The sequence below is a fragment of the Typha latifolia genome, chromosome 15 (assembly GCF_019914945.1).
Source record: "Typha latifolia isolate L0001 chromosome 15, TyphaL0001v2, whole genome shotgun sequence".
In the NCBI taxonomy this organism is placed as follows: Eukaryota; Viridiplantae; Streptophyta; class Magnoliopsida; order Poales; family Typhaceae; genus Typha; species Typha latifolia.
In genome coordinates, this window is record NC_133100.1 from 8455243 (window position 1) to 8471312 (window position 16070).

At 37.7% G+C, this 16070-nt stretch overlaps 4 protein-coding genes across 5 annotated transcripts; 2 read left to right on the top strand and 2 right to left on the bottom strand.

The window, feature by feature from the left end:
• Nucleotides 1–59: 59 nt before the first annotated feature.
• Nucleotides 60–3520, bottom strand: LOC140801898 (uncharacterized). 2 transcript variants are annotated; one of them, XR_012111547.1, is made up of 3 exons: nt 2322–3520; nt 1466–1587; nt 60–897 (listed from the first exon to the last, which is right to left on the bottom strand). XR_012111547.1 is itself a non-coding variant. In XM_073157263.1 (2 exons), the coding sequence occupies exon 1, from the start codon at nt 3380–3382 to the stop codon at nt 2330–2332; it is 1053 nt and encodes a 350-aa protein (XP_073013364.1). In that variant the 5' UTR covers nt 3383–3517; the 3' UTR covers nt 60–897; nt 2322–2329. The 2 variants fall into 2 exon arrangements, 1 of the variants encoding a protein (XP_073013364.1); XM_073157263.1 differs by lacking the exon at nt 1466–1587 and having other exon boundaries at nt 2322–3517.
• A 68-nt stretch (nt 3521–3588) lies between these two features.
• Nucleotides 3589–6051, top strand: LOC140801900 (thioredoxin M3, chloroplastic-like). The gene is made up of 2 exons (XM_073157266.1): nt 3589–3955; nt 5524–6051. The coding sequence occupies exons 1-2, from the start codon at nt 3604–3606 to the stop codon at nt 5841–5843; spliced, it is 672 nt and encodes a 223-aa protein (XP_073013367.1). The 5' UTR covers nt 3589–3603; the 3' UTR covers nt 5844–6051.
• A 567-nt stretch (nt 6052–6618) lies between these two features.
• LOC140802093 (protein RALF-like 34) lies at nt 6619–7304 on the top strand. The gene has a single exon (XM_073157523.1). It carries the CDS (start codon nt 6658–6660, stop codon nt 7039–7041), a length of 384 nt encoding a protein of 127 aa, XP_073013624.1. The 5' UTR covers nt 6619–6657; the 3' UTR covers nt 7042–7304.
• Nucleotides 7305–10465: 3161 nt separating this feature from the next.
• On the bottom strand, nt 10466–12593 carry LOC140802430 (uncharacterized). The gene is made up of 3 exons (XM_073157955.1): nt 11807–12593; nt 11104–11289; nt 10466–11011 (listed from the first exon to the last, which is right to left on the bottom strand). The coding sequence occupies exons 1-3, from the start codon at nt 12290–12292 to the stop codon at nt 10724–10726; spliced, it is 960 nt and encodes a 319-aa protein (XP_073014056.1). The 5' UTR covers nt 12293–12593; the 3' UTR covers nt 10466–10723.
• Nucleotides 12594–16070: the final 3477 nt, after the last annotated feature.

Consider the following 16070-nt stretch of genomic DNA (forward strand, 5'->3'; position numbering starts at 1 on the left):
TCTGTATGTTTCATGGAGAATGCAAAGCATGAACTGTTCTGAAAATTAATTGAAATGAATTGACCAAATCAAACATTCATCATCTGGTGAGTTATAACTTGTACATTGAATGGCAAACAAAGTAAAGATGAAGGATGAAGAAAAAAGAACAACCAAATTATCAACAGCATCATCAGCTAAGAGCCTAAGAATGAATACTCATCATGCCTGTCTCCCATATGAAAGGAGAAAGGTAAAAAGAAAAGATAGAAAAATGATTTAACTTGACTCTAGATATATCATCCATCATTCTGCAGTCGGGGAATAAATTATAAAACCAGTTCAACACAAAAAAAAAAAGGCTAGTCTCCTTTTGATAAGTTTCAGCTGTCTGTCTAAGGTTCTCCAATTTGCGTACAAAGCAAAAGGGAGTTGATCCAAGTTACCACTGAAGGACAAGAGACATGGCATATTCTCCATTTTCATACAAAGTTTCTGATTTATTCGAAATGCCAATTGCCATAGATCTCCGGATGCGATCCACATATATGCTCTGGAACATGGGGCAGCAAAATAGTCTGGAGGCCCTCTTGTAGATTCCCTTGAAATAGTAAACTGTACAAGATGCTTGAAATAGTAAATTGTACAAGATGCCCTTTGAATGGTAAAGGCTAAATATATTCTGATTAGGCTTTGTGATGTGCTTGCTTTTAACCTCTGTGCCTCTGCACTTGTCAACTGTCAACAGGGCATTGCTAGGGAATGCATGATCAACCTAAAAGGATTCCCACAATGTCTGGCTGCAGTTCTATGTCAAGGAACAAACAGTATTTCCATAGGTACCTCAGTGGATAATGTAGCATAACCTCTCCTAATATGTATGTGTTACTGTTCTCTCCGATCTGAAGAACTATGGTCCTGCAAGATTACAATTTACAGAAATGGCTCAGGAAGAGTAAGGCTGGAAACTAGAACGCCTTTCTGTAAGAAACAAGTGTAACTAACAAGAAAGTTCAACAAGAAAATTGATCGGTAAATCAGTAAATGCAAACCCAAAGTTCTACTTGTCTGCATAAGGCACAAGGATGTCCACAATTTCGACATCATTATTATATTCAACTCCTGGTTATAATCCAAAGAAGAAAGGACCAATACCAATATAAGATTTTCCTTCCACTTTTCTAACTAAATAAAAGTATCCACAAATATGGACTGAAATATTATATTGTGAATAAATTTATGCTTAAAGAGTTTAAAAGAATCACATCATTTCCTTCAATATACTCACCAACTTCCTATTGGCAATCATGAACCACCAATAAATGTGATTGCATGAGGTCCACCTCTGATCAATTAATTATTTAATTGTAAAGAAGAAAACCATTTTTTTTACAAAAAGCTGTCTCACAAAGTAGAAAACAACAACATATTTTAAAAAGTTTTGAGAGAAAAGAAGAATGAAAGACAAGCTACATGCATCTAGTACCTTGTCATAGGGCATATTCAAATGCTGAGAAATGTTATCAGAGCTTGTCTTTTGTATAGCACCTTACTCAAATGGGAGGATTTAGAGGGCCATTGTAATCTGCTACTTATAAAACCTTTTACCTACATGTAACCCATTATGCAGATTAGAGCACAAAGAGCTTCATAGATGTTTGCCTAGCAGATGCAATAGTGATGCGCAAAATAGTGCAACATGTCTTGCTGGTCCAATTGCAATAGGTTTATCATAATTTGTTGCAGTCAGGCATTCACAGACCACATATACAGTGAACTTTATCTATGTCATCAACATGCCCTGGTAAGGCAAACACTTTAATCTAATGGCCTGAGAGGAGAAAGAGATTCCGCATATGCAATTGTTAGAGCACTTGGAGCTTCTGATCGCAACCACTTAAAAGGTCATCTGGAACAAGACTAACTGCCATGGGGACCAATAATTATAAAGTACAACTAGGAAGTAGATAATAAATTTTAAGAAGAATCTGATCTACTGAGGAACATTTATATGTGTTCTAACTACCAAAACCACTTCATAAACTTCTTTCAAGCAACCTCCAACATCTTCACAATCAGGTAAACAGAGTGGTATAATAAGGTTGGAAATGTGCAGAATAAACTTTCAGTTTATCTATTTGCTTGCCAATTCTTATAACTCCTTCAAGAAAATTCCAGGCCAGCAAAAATATTGCCAGCAACAACCGCCACCTTCCAACTCCCCACATAATATGCAATCAAATATTTGAATCACATTAAGGTGGAAGCATAAGAAAAGGAAAGAGAAGACAGACTAAAGGTTTTAAGTGAAAGTAATGGCTAATGGAACACTGTTAGCATACCATTCAGATTAATCAGCATTAGAACCTGCCGCTATGAACTCATCGAATCTATGAGCTTTCTCCCTTAAGATTGAAATAATCTCTTCTGAAGCATCATGAATCATCTGCGGCAAGAACTTCTCCATGCGGTCAAACCATTGCCCCAGTGTCATACTATCCATATCATCTCCTACCTCCTCCATGCTCCTATCTTTACCTCCCCCTTTTCCACCATCCTTTTGTTCAACACCGGCATGACCTTCCATTTCCGAAGTCCCCTTTGCACTGGCCTCTGCATCCTCCAAATCATGCACAAGTACAGGACCCCGTGCTTCTTTTACCCCCTCCTCCTCTTCCTTGCAAACCCTAGCAGAATTAGCTCTCGCCCTTCTCTTCTTTCCAGCTTCCTGTACCTTTGAGTCAGGAACAACAACAGAACTTTGGGATTCCTCCTCTTCGCTCGAAACCCTTGCAGAAACGGACCTTGTGGTAGGCCTCCTTCCGCTTGCCCTCCCCTTCTCATCTCGGATACTCTCCTCCACGACCCCGGAGTCCAAGGTATCATCTTTCTTTGAAACCTTGTCAGAAACAGGAGGATTTCTCTTAGATCTAGTCCTCCCCCTTCCTCTGACTTCTTCCACTGCCAAATCCAAGGGCTTCTCTTCCTCAGATCTCTCTAGAGGAGGAGGAAGGGGAGGAACTCCTCTCCTCCGGCCTCGCCTCTTCACCGCCTCATCCACCGCCGGCTGGGGCTTCTCTCCGGCGATCTTAACAGATATATCCGTCTTCTCACCAATCTTGATGTTGTCGCCGTCGGAAATGGGGACGGGCACGGAGGCCTGGATACGAGACCCATTAAGGATGGTACCGTTCGAGGTGTCGAGATCGGAGAGGACCCATCTCCACATCTCGCGGTCGAAATCGAAGGATAGGTGCTTCTGGGAAATCCCAGCGTCACGGATGGCGAAGGTATTGCCTCTGATGACTCGACCGATGAGGACTAGGGTTCCGGGCTTGCACTCTAGGGTTTCCCCCTTCTTGGGGCCATTCTCCACGACCAATTGAAGAATGGGGTGCTCCATGGAGAAGAATTGGACGAAACCCTAACCCTAACTCGGGGATGATCGGATGGAGAGGAAGAAGGCGACTGTTTTGCGGCGAGGAGGGAAAGAGAGAGAGAATTTTGAAATTTCGGAATTTTTTTGAGATATTTTGCAATATAATCCCTAGAAAACATCGTCATTTCATCAAGAGGACTAAACTGTAAATAACAATAACCTGAAGCGGTAATCGAAAGTAACACATGGACTATTTGGTGAAAAAGCAACGCATGGACTCAATTTTAAGCACGCGTATACGCAATTCATCATTTCCCACCTTCTCTTCTCTTCCCAAGTCTCCAATGGCAACTGCTTATCGTGCGCCCCCCTACTTATCGTGCGCCGCTCCCATGGCGAAGCAGCGCACCCCTTCTCTTCCTTGCTTCCGGGAGGAAAGCCACCTCCATAACCCCTTCCTCTGTCTATCCCGCAGCTCCAATGGATGGTCGATTCGAAATCGTTCGAGCTTTACCTCGGTATCCGTCTCGAAGAGGAGGAGGAGGAGGAGGCAAGCTTCGGGAAACGAGAAGTTCTTATGCGTATTGTCTGATGGCCGTAAGCAATCTTAACCTCCAAAGATGGTGGCTTTTTTTTTCGGTGATCGTTATGTTTACTTAATGGGGTTACTTTATATCAGTTATAACTTGATGTCGAATTCTTTGATTATACTTTGGTTAGTACATTAAGTTCACAAATTGGTCTATTGGCTCGTCACTGGGATCGTGGGTAGTTATATTTTGCTGATTGGGGAAGAACAAACATAGGATTTTTCTATGTAATACTTGTAATTGCATTCTTGGCTAATTATTTCCTTGTGATGGAATCTATTTACTGGGAACAGGAAATTGGACATTTCTAATTGAATTTAGTGCCTCAGTTCGTTTGTTTATCATTCACTTATGGATGAGTTTGGATTTGGATTTCATTGATCCTGGATCTTCTGGACTTGATCAGACATCCAGAATGGTCATAATGCGGGAATTTATTTTCCAAGTATAAAATCTCAAGGGAATGCACTGGCCGATCAAAATGGCCACTTGTTTGCCGACGCTAGCGCCACCTGAGTTTAAGAACATGTTAGAGTTCTGTCACTGTTTAGAACAATTTATGGACTGTTTTTTTATGCTTAGAGACATACGAAATTCTGTAAAAGAATTTTAAGGTGGGAAAGTGTGCAGATCCCTAGAACAGTAGAAAAGAAAGAAGAATAAAGCAAATTATGCAAGAAAAGTTGGAGCCATTTTAAAACCATACAGGATCATGGAGTTACAATTTTTTCAGTCTAATTTTTTTTAAAAAATCTCTGTGCATGCTAGAAATGTGTGTGCAAGTATGATTTACATTATTATCTCTTTCTAATAATGGTGAGTACAAGTTGTGAAATGTACAATTATATTGGCTATTATCTGTTCTGTTGCATTGCATAAGGAATATCCCTAGCGACATCCATCCCTTGTCTACTTTTGCTTTATCTTTGGAATGGTTCTAAAAATGTTAAGTCTGAAGTTTATTGTAAAGACAAAGATATGAACTATTTTGGTGGATCAGAATATTCATTATCTCAGGAACTTCTAATTCTTTTCTTGAGTAACAAAAAGTTATTCCATAACATTTTGTAGGTGAAATGTTAGCGTAATGGTTGATGCTAATCTGTTGATCTTTGATTTAATTAGTATTGCTCTTTATGATTCATTATGTTAATATGCTCTGCTCGAATACCCATTCTGTGGTCAGAACTTTTGGCTCGTGTATGCCTGCTTACGTATGAAAATTGTGTTTGTTGCACTCCTAGGTTATTAGGTTAGGTTGAACTATAGAAACTTTGTGACATTAAATCATTGAATGAACAATGCAGCATTGTGGAACTTGAAAGTCATTTTTACTAATATTGACTACAGCATTGGTGAAGACTGTCTTAATTCATCAGAGATCTGGAGAATATGTGATAACTGGACTTCTTGACTCTAATTTTCTGATTACTTATTATCTACATTGTTACCAAGGACAAATTCTGAAAAATGTATACTGTTAATATTGGATACTTTATGTACCTGTATGTTTACTCAAATAGAAAATAGGCTCATTTACCAGATTTTGGAGATAATGTTGTTGGTTTTCTACAGCTGAGGCGGTTACAGCATGTGCCTGGAATGAACTCGTAGTCTGCAGCGACATACCTGTGCTTGTTGTGTTTTGGGCATCATGGTGTGGACCTTGTAGAATGGTCCACCGTGTGATTGACGAAATAGCACGAGAGTATGATGGGAGGATCAAATGTTACAAGCTTGACACAGACGATTACCCACAGACTGCAACGTCCCATAGCATTGAACGAATTCCCACTGTATTGCTGTTCAAGGACGGCGAGAAGTTTGAAAGCATAACTGGTACCCTCCCCAAGTCCATATACGTGAAAGCGATCGAAAGATCCCTGTCTTCCTAACTATCAACCATTACATATAAAGCAATCAATAGCATCTATACACCCCAATTTGCTGCTCTGTGGATTGGAAGAGTTAAATGTAGTTAGAGGATCACTCTGTATATTATGCTTTTCATATGTTCTACAAATTTGACAGCACTGTAAAAACTGTGAGGCGAACCACAATGTATTTGATATTTTTATCTATCCATAATTTAAATTTAGTTCAGGGCTGCATACATTTATTGGATGCTAGTTTCAGGCTAACTCAAGTTGTTTCTTTGTTGTCTTTTTGTCATGAACCAGTGACAATGTCATACATTAAATCACTTACACTGGTGTGTTTTTTTTTCCCCCAAAATATTCATGTGCATGTGAAGTTTCTGATCAATTGTCATCAGCCATCAGAAAGAGTGTGAACTTATTAACCTCGATCATAAATTATATCCAGGTAGAAACTTCATCTACCACTCTATTTTTCCTAAATTTAACATTTACTCCAGTTTCATCAGAAAAAAGAAGAAAACATTTACTCCAGTAGATTGTAACAACAACTACACAAATGCCTCTAATCTTTGCTGAAAGTACAATTAAGTTATTAATTTCCCATTTAGACACCTTGGTTAATGTGCTTCCTGCAGTGATTGTCTTGTATTCCCTAGCCGATGATCAATACAATCACAAGGCAAAACCCCGCTAGAATCCAACAATGAGCATGTGAAACTTGTACTGCTAACTTTATTTATCTTATGAGTCATGACCAATTGACCACCTCTCTCTCTCTCTCTCTCTCTCTCTCTCTCTCTCTCTCTCTCTCTCTCTCTCAAACACATCAATGGCTCGTCCACACCTCTCTGCTCTCCTCCTCCTCCTCTTCCTCCTCTGTTCCAGCTGCAATGTAGCACTTCTAGCCAATGCCCAAGTAGATGAAACAATGGAGATGATGGAGTGGCCAAAATACCCATTTGGGTCAGAGCCCAACGAGGAAGAAGAGCTCATTGATGGATTAGGAGATGTGATCAGTGATGAGAACAATAGGAGAGCTCTGTCTTGGTATCGCAGGCATTACTTCATCTCCTACAGTGCTCTCTCTGCTAATAGAGTCCCCTGTCCTCCTCGTTCTGGCCGTTCCTACTACACCCACAACTGCTACAAGGCAAAAGGACCAGTTCACCCTTACTCCAGGGGATGCTCTGCAATCACTCGATGCAGGAGGTGATGCCATTTTGGTCATTCCACCTCTTCATTTGTATTGCTATATGGTTCTAGATTATGATGTTTGTGTTTTGCATTGCTGTGTAATTGTTTTGTGCTTGATTTTGTTGGGATTATATTTAGTTAAGTTGATAAAATACCAGGATTGCCTTTTCTAATGCTTTGCTCTGCTTCCTGCCTGATAAAAAAAAACCTTGTCATTAGATTCAGGTTGGAAGAAGACTTGAGATGTTGGCTTTAGAGAAGAAATGCAAAACATTTCCAATCTATGGGTCACATACTCTCACCCTGTGAGAGCTAGTGCACTTTAAGATATATTTTTCCAATTTTATCATACTCTGTCATTATCCTTGTGTCTTCTCTTGGCAAGAATATAAAAATTTTCTTTCCGAGTGCCGCCAAAATCCATCAAGACAACCAAAACTCAGTGGCCATTGGTGTTTAATGGCCGCTGTCCCACCTGCAGTAGATGGTGTTTAATGGCCACTGTTCAGCATTGGCTACACCGAGATCGTCACTGGGAAAGTACCTAAAATGAAAGGTGACTCGATCGAGATGAATCAGAGGAAATCACGTAGGATCTTACCAAGATACTGAGCAGAGATCTCATATAGCCCAATTCCATGGAGAATTGATAATTAGAAAATTCAGAATATATCTTCCCAGAATTAACACCAGTTTATTTTGGCACAGTTAGATCTTATTTTGGCAATGAAAAGAAAACCTGATACAAGAATTGTGTGCATGAATAAGCTTCTCTCATAATACAAATATGACCACAACTACATAGAAAGCCCAGTTAGATGGATAGTGGGCATGAAAAGAAAACCCAGGTAGTGGGCGCGAATTAAGTTTTTGATGTGCATTTTGACAGTCTGGTAGAAGCAAACAGTTTATAAGCTGCTGCAAAAAAATAATAATAATAATTAATTTTTTACAAACAACATAACTATCATATTTATTTTGGATTATATGTGGGAATATTTTTTCTATCTCTGTCGTTACTCTAAGCTGGTGTTTGGTGTGCATTACAGTGAAGTTCCAATTTAGACTTTCATCTCGCACAGCTCGTAAGTGATAAAAGCGACGACTCATCTTCTTCTTCTTTCTAATTACTTTGCTAGTATATGTATAAAGACTGAATCTATTCGATTTCTAAAAAGGATTACTAATTCTTAACTTTTAGAAGGATCCTTCAATATTGGGTGTGAAAGATTCGAATGAAGAACTAGATGTCAAACATGGAGCTTAGTAGCACTATTAGACCACCTAGTTTGAAACTAGCAAGATCACAGGAATGTGACAGATTTTAGAATATGAGGGAGGAGTCGGCGGTGCCCAATGTCAAATTGTAATATATAACAAGATTTAGGATCAAGAGGCCTACCTTCAAATATACGTGCCTTTTATGTTAATAGAGCCCACATGACTTGTTAATCAATGCTAATCAATATTTTCATACACTAAAGAGGAAAAAATAACTAGTAATAATATCGTTTATACATATTTGGTGACGCTGCGTATGATGAGTTATCTGTTGTCATCGTACTAAGGACTTTGATTGTAAACTCATATCCAAATTTTCATCATTATTGCTTAATGTGCTGAAATACAAGCGCATATAGGTCCCAAACGCCCTAAGTGTTACAATTAAGGGGTCAAAGGATGTTGAAATAGGGAAGTAACTATGAGCACATAATTCTGAGCATGTCATAAGAACCCAAGCTAGATGATCTAAGTATAGTTCAACTTTTAAGGATGTTTGTTGTTATTATTGGCAAGTAAATCAGTATTGTTTCTGAAGCAGGAACCACTTACCTCTTCATCTCGCCGCATTCCATCTTCGTCATCGAGTTTTCGACTAAATTAGTTTTTTTTTTTTGTTTTTTTTATCGAAATAAATTACTCCTTAAATTTATAACTAAATAAGGTCTAATTTACTGTAGCTTTAATAAAAACGATAAGCTAATTAATATTTTATTTCTAAATAAAAGTATTGATCAATTCAGCGTTTTATATATATAAATTTATTTAACTTAATATTTCAGTAGTTAAGAAAAAAATTGTCTAAAGATAAAAATGTTGAACTGATTAGTTATATTTGAGGGTCAATCTATTTTGATAAAAAAAAATAAAAAAAGGTTTAGTTTGGTCAAAAACTCATCATCATCTATCTCATATTACAGAACGAGATTTTTATATTCTAATACATCCAAAGGATTCTGAAAAGAGAGAGAGACACACACACACACACTATTTTCCCTACTATATCATGAATGATATAGTAATCGTCAGGTAGATGACCTTAATGAAATCTATTCAATGAAGCAAACTGGCAGAGGTAATACCATGAAGGGATAATTATTAATTACCCTCAATGTTATGTTGCTGCCACCACTCTGTTAGGCTGGGGCAACGATGAAGGAGAATACTCTGTGTCTTTGAAGATGATGAGCTGCGGATCTCCGATAGCTTCCTCTTGCGAGCCTTCGCCTCTTTGCCTCATCTTTGGCTCTCGTCACTTCATAGTTGTATTAATTTTATCCTAACCAGACCTGAGCATAGGTAGATCATCCCGACCTACCTTTGTTATATATATAGTCAGGTAGATGATGTATATTTCTATATCTGTAGATACTCTAATGCATCACAGTGAAGTGTTTAGATTCCAATGGAGAATTAGATGCCAGAGATGGAGAGATGGAGCTAATTAGCAGCATCAGAACATCTAGATGGAAACGAGCAAGGTCACAGGAATGAATGGGGACTGCTTTAAGAACTTGAGGAAGGGACTGGAATCCACAGTAGAAGTTTCAACATATTTCAATCGTCAGAATGTGAATTGATAATGACAAAGTTTAGTAAAGAGAAAGATTGAATTGACCCTCATAAACTATTCTAAATAATGGTGTTAATTGACTACTATACCCCAAAATGCATCCAATGGGAGAAGAAAGAAAAGTTCAAAGTTCTGAATTCATAGCATGGAAAATGGAAAGGGAGTCTTAAGATATTTAAACCAGGAGGTTTATATTTAGGAGAAAGACAATAGCTTGAAGAAGAGGGCATGTTGGTCTAATTTTGAAACCCTAATGGTAGACTATAACGGAAGAACTTAATTAACCATTTTTAATAGATAAAACTGTAATCAACCCTCGTAAAAAAAAATAGCACTAGTTCTCTCTCTTACCTCTGCTATGGTGACCATTTCAAAATATTCTCAGACAAGCTTACATTAGATGAACACATCACCACACTAATAACAACGTCCTTAATTTGTTTAACCATCAACATCTCCATATATAAAACCAAAAATGGATGCATGACTCTACTCTGCCCCACAGATCTGAATCCAAACTAAACTACATTATAAACTTTCTAAACTCAAAAGCCAAAAAAATGGATACATATATATATATATATATATATTAAAAAAAACTCTCACTTTATTATCACGACTCTCTCATTCAATGCCCTCCTCTACCCACCTGCCCAAAAGTCACACCTTCCAACCCCTGGCCTCATTGAAGCAACCCACAGCTGTCTCCCTCATTTGCCCAAAGAAATGAAAGAAAACTTTTCAAAGAGACAGACCATGCATGCATGTAATTTGTTCTTTCTACAGCTATATGATTACTAATCAAAGAAAAGGACAGATGTCATATGCCCATTCTTCTCTGCTAACTTTAGCTATACTGGCAAGCATTCTTGAGGGAGACTGGCTTGTTCATCTTGCTCTGGTCCAACTCCACTGAGCACTGGATGTTGGTGTAGAACTTGGGCTTGACCAGCTTCCCGAGAACATAAGCTCTTGATCTCACTCTGAAGCTAAGCGTCAATGGGATTGGAACACTAAGAGCCTTCCCAGGTGTGCTACTTAGACTCGACCCACCACCATAGAGAGGCACCTTGTTGCCCAACACCACCACACTTAGATTCCTCTGACTCTTCCTGGACTGGTAGAACTTGCCGATCTACAAGAAGATAGCAAAGAAGAAGAAGAAGAGTAAATTATTTAAGCGAGAGGAGTAGATAGGAGTGGTGGAGTAATGAGGTGGTTAATTACGTTTCCAGTGGCCATGGTGAGCTGGGAGTAGAAGAGCTCGAGAGGGGTGGAGGTGACGTGGACGCCGAAGAAGCTTCCGGTGTTGCGAAATGTGAACTTAACGGTCGAATTCACCGTCGCGAGCCCGGTGGGGACGAGAGAAGCGTCGATGCCGGCTTGGATTATAAAGTTCTCAAATTTTATACTCTGTCATAAATATAGAAAAATTACATCAGTCATCCTTTTTTGGTTTTTCATATCACTACCAGCATTTTAGCGTTATTACGAAACACCTCCTTTTTTTAGTTTTTCTAGAGACAGAACACTCCGAAATATATATCATATCTCACAAATATATCATTTAAAAGGAGAGGTTATTTTGTTAATTTGTAGATTCATCTTAAAAGAAGAGGTTAATTAATTCGTAGATTTTTAAATTCAAAAAAAAAGTGATAGAGTTTTTGATCGAAAATAGATTATTTGCAAAATAAGATAATTTTTGTTTTTAGTTTTGCAGCATTACCCATTTCTTATTTCATTTTGTATACAATAAAAACGAAAGTCGCACATGCACGATCCTGCAAAATTGAAAAATAATTTTGGTTTCTCATGCAAACGAAATATCTGAAAAATGAAGGGAGCTTTTAGTAAAATTATGAGAATGTAATTATGTAGGCGATGGCAATATGCAGAGAAAACCCAAAAAGGAAGAGTAATTACTCACATGCATGGTAACCACCGGCCTCTGGTTATGACTCGCCCCCCAAAGGATAAGCGCGAAGAAGAAGAACAAGACGAAGAAAGCCAACACGAATCCCAGCACGTAGCACCTTCTCGGCACCCCCTTCCTCTCCTCGCCTTCCTCGAGGAGCCCCTCCTCCTCGATAACCGCGCATTCCTTCCACCCCTTCTCCCCCTTGCCACGGCCCCTCCCTCCCCGGCCCACGTCGCCATTCGGGTTCACCTTACTCGAGTTGGGCTTGATCGATCCGGAGAAGCGGCTCGAGGACGACTCGCGCGAGTGGCGGCCGACGGAGGAGTGGGAGTGCGGCGGCGAGCCGGCGGGGGAGAGGATCGGGGTGGAATGGAAGGAGGTGGTGGTCTTCTCGCCGTCGTGGGAGTCACGGGACGGGCTCTGGACGTAGTAGACGGGGCGAGGCGGGGAGGAGGGGGCGAGGCTGGTGACCTCGGAGTCGGTCTTCGCGTGCATCTCTGGTGTTTGTTGATTTGCCTCAGAGAGTTCGTGATCCCCTTTTATGTGTCTTTGGCTTTGTTCTTCGAGTGCTCGCCCACGCCTCAATCAATGGGTGTTTTCATTGGAAAATTTTCATTTCCACCGTTAGATTTTATATAATATTAGAAAAATATTAGACGAGGACCGATATGAAGTTTTATTTTTTTCTTATTGTTAAGACTTCGGAGCCAGGAAGGCACGTGCCAGTGAATCAGGTACAGTTCATTTCTTAGCTGGCTAAGATCATCTCACCCAGGTATCCAAAGATTTTAGTTTATTATTATAATTTTATTCTAATTCCATGCAACTTATTTTAATTCTCTAAAGTGGAATAGAGAAAGATGTATAGATACGGTAGAATATTAAAATCGTGCATAGTTTATAGTTATAGGGTGAAAAATATATTTTACTTTATATATTATTGCCAGACTTTTTTGTTTCAGGTGAAAGCTCCGAAGAAAGATATCATTTATTTTAACCAAAAGATTATAATCTAACATAATACAAAGCTAAGACAGAAAAAATGAGGAGCTAATTTGGACGAGCCCTAAAATTTGGCGAACATCAACACAACAAATAACACATTGTATCAATCCTAAATGGTAAAGAAAAATTGGCAAATAAAATGCACTACAACTTCGAGCCATTGTTTGAAGCATTTAACACAACAAATCTATATCGAACAGAGAAGGAAGAAGAAAAAAGAGAAGAGAGGCAGCAGCTATGCAGGCAACGATGATAGTAGTGATGGCAACTACGAAGACGACTATGACTATGACTATGGCTGACAAAGAGAAGAGAGGCAGCAGCAGAGAGAGAGATAAGGGGTGAATACAATAGGCGTGCAAAATGGCAGCGGAGAAGGAGGGAGAGAGCCGAAGAAGGTGGAAAAGCAGATGTGGATCCGATGACAATGAAGATAGCGAGCCGCAATAAGCCACTGATCCGAAGAAGTCCAATTAATATTTTGAAAAAGACGATAGAGAGAGAAGTAAGGCTGTCAAAATAATTAAGCCGGCTCGATAAGGTTAGCTCAACTCGAAAATTAGTTGTGCAAAGCTTGTACTTCAAAGCTCAAAAAATATTTTGAGCTAAGCTTAATCATGAGCCGGCTCTATTAAGTAGGCTTGATAAAGCTCAAAACTACTACAATATGAGTAATATTGTCTATATTCTACTTCTATTATATTATAAAACTTATAGTATCATATTTTTTTCTATACCTTATTGAATTAGGTCTTAGTCTAACGTGTCCTATTCACATTGTTCTGGAGTGATGTACTATTATTAAATCATAATAGTGAAATGACAATAATACCCCTACAAGTTTTGATCCAAAACCGCGTGGCCAGTGGGCACGCACATAGAGCGAATTCTTAAATGTATTCCTTTTGGACTACATTAGCAGTTACGTGTACACAACGTCCCACTGCCGGTGGTGGTTTATTTCTTTAATTACAAATGAATTAATATTAGAGTTAATTATGCTTAACTTCTTAAACTATTTAACCTTTTTTATTTATATAGATCTCATGGTTTATTTTTCTGACACGTTGATGCTCCGAAATGCCACTTCCTTACGTGTTTAATTTTAGGTCATTTAAGAACTATTTTATTGTTTATTTTTTTATATAAAAATAAAATTAGTAGTAAAATAATTATCTGATAGTTTCTATTAACACCATGACAAGATTAAGAATAACTATTATGATATAGCTTAACATAATCTAATTAATGTGAACTAGTTAACGAAGTGTGGCACGTGGGGCCCAACTCGTGAAGAGTTCATATGGATAAGTGCAAGCATAACGTGGGAGGGAGTAACTAAACTGAGATCTAGATTCCATTTGGGACCTACAAAAGAATAGTTTTCCCCCAGATCTAAATATAATTAACCACATTATTTACTGGATTATAGTTGTTTGGGTACACTGGAAGTCTTGTTTAGTAGATAGATTTGGGAGACACGAGACTGTTTCTTTCTTGTCGATATATGAATTAAATTAATTTAAATTAGCATTATATAACTAGGAAGGGTTGATTTAATCTCTCTTTTTTAGTCTATGAACTCTTACTATCATTGATAGCAACCAAACATCTGATAAAATATTAAAATAAATAACCTCTTGAGAGAGCACCCATAGGTCTAATACCAAAATTACTCTCTCTCTCTCTCTCTCTCTCTCTCTCTCTCTCTTTCAAATCGTTTAAAAAATAAATTAGATAGTTTTGGTGTTCAACTCCGAAAAAAAGAAAGTGCTAATTCCCTTTTTTTTAATTATGATAGTCATTATCATAATTAAGATTAATCATATATGTTACATTTAGAGAGAATATAGTAGCTAGACCATCTAAATCACATAAACCATCCCATTAATAATCACCTAGTTAATCTTTTTTATTAACACTGTTAGGGGTTAAACTATTCTAAAAATTAAATAAGAGGATCAACATAAAAATAATAATTTAGATGATCTAATTATAATTAACCCTTACTGTTTGCTCACCAACCAAAATAATAAGCATTCAATCTAAGGGTCAAACACCCAAATCATACCACCTATCCAAGCAAACCATGGACCAGAAGTTGGCAGGAAGAAGCCACTCCAGATGTCTCCCACTCTGGCACACCACACCTGACCAAACCTGACCTAATTTGATCACTTTGACAGCTGCTACTCTTAATCCACTCCACTAATTACCAGCTATATTCCAACTAGTGTACTTCACTGTTTATCTTCTCATATTATGTAACATACTACTATTGCATCACAGTTACAACTAAGCCCAAAGTCTCTTATTTGCCCTCAACTCTAGTTGTCTCTTATTTTACCTATTTTGTGATTCACACTTCGTATTTAATAATTTTATAATTTGATTCTTCATCTTTCTTTATAATTCTGGTTTAATATCCTAACGTTATTTTGACTAACTAATATTAATTAAATTATTAAAAATGTTATGATCACTATTTTTTCTCCTCTCTGTCCCTCATCTGAAGACGTTATGAGTAATTTAGATATTTATAAATTATTTTACATATTATAACGGAATATTTATTTGATGGTACTGTTTTAATTAAATAGAGGATGTAAAGTTATAAAAACTTTAAGACGGAATGTGTGAATCACAAAATAAATAAATTATAGGGTGTTATTTGTAAATAAGAGATTTTCTAGAAGGGTATTACACCATACATTCACACACAAAAGGAACTTAATTGGATGCTGTCCAGTTTAGCCCGGCCCATAATTAATTTGGGCCTCCAGTTCTTATTAACCCTAATAAAGTTTATAATAATTCTACCTGAAGTAATGGACAATTAAAAGATCCAAAGAGGACAAAGATTCTCCTTTAACTTTACATCAAAGGACACAATCAAAACATTAATGCTGACATCGACTGTGCCAATAATTTAATAATACAGTTGATGACTTTGTATTCCAGCATGATTAAAACGTTTAACCCTACAAGAAATAAATAAAGAAAAATACCACCTGATTAAAAATCAACTATCTGTTATTTTCTTTTCAGTAAGAAGAGAATTTATCTTAATTAGACCCTCTCAGTTATTATCCGTTTGACAGTAGTAGAGAGAATTTAGAAGGTTTGAGGTGTCATTAAAAAAAATGAGGGGGGGATTTATATAAAAATAGTGTTAGTTTAAACTTTAAACACCTGGGTAAGTCCGTCATTTAATTAAAAGAAACTGTTAGTTTAAACTTTAAACATAATTATTAGTATTATTTATAGT

What these genes read in the sequence shown, in the direction of transcription:
- LOC140801898 (XM_073157263.1), bottom strand. Translation starts at nt 3,382, where the DNA reads ATGGAGCACCCCATTCTTCAATTGGTCGTGGAGAATGGCCCCAAGAAG.
- LOC140801900 (XM_073157266.1), top strand. Translation starts at nt 3,604, where the DNA reads ATGGACTATTTGGTGAAAAAGCAACGCATGGACTCAATTTTAAGCACG. An exon ending in ATGCGTATTGTCTGATGGCC is followed by an intron (nt 3,956 to 5,523) that starts GTAAGCAATCTT and finishes GGTTTTCTACAG; the next exon opens with CTGAGGCGGTTACAGCATGT.
- LOC140802093 (XM_073157523.1), top strand. Translation starts at nt 6,658, where the DNA reads ATGGCTCGTCCACACCTCTCTGCTCTCCTCCTCCTCCTCTTCCTCCTC.
- LOC140802430 (XM_073157955.1), bottom strand. Translation starts at nt 12,292, where the DNA reads ATGCACGCGAAGACCGACTCCGAGGTCACCAGCCTCGCCCCCTCCTCC. An exon ending in GGCCGGTGGTTACCATGCAT is followed by an intron (nt 11,290 to 11,806) that starts GTGAGTAATTAC and finishes TATTTATGACAG; the next exon opens with AGTATAAAATTTGAGAACTT. An exon ending in TCACCATGGCCACTGGAAAC is followed by an intron (nt 11,012 to 11,103) that starts GTAATTAACCAC and finishes ATCTTCTTGTAG; the next exon opens with ATCGGCAAGTTCTACCAGTC.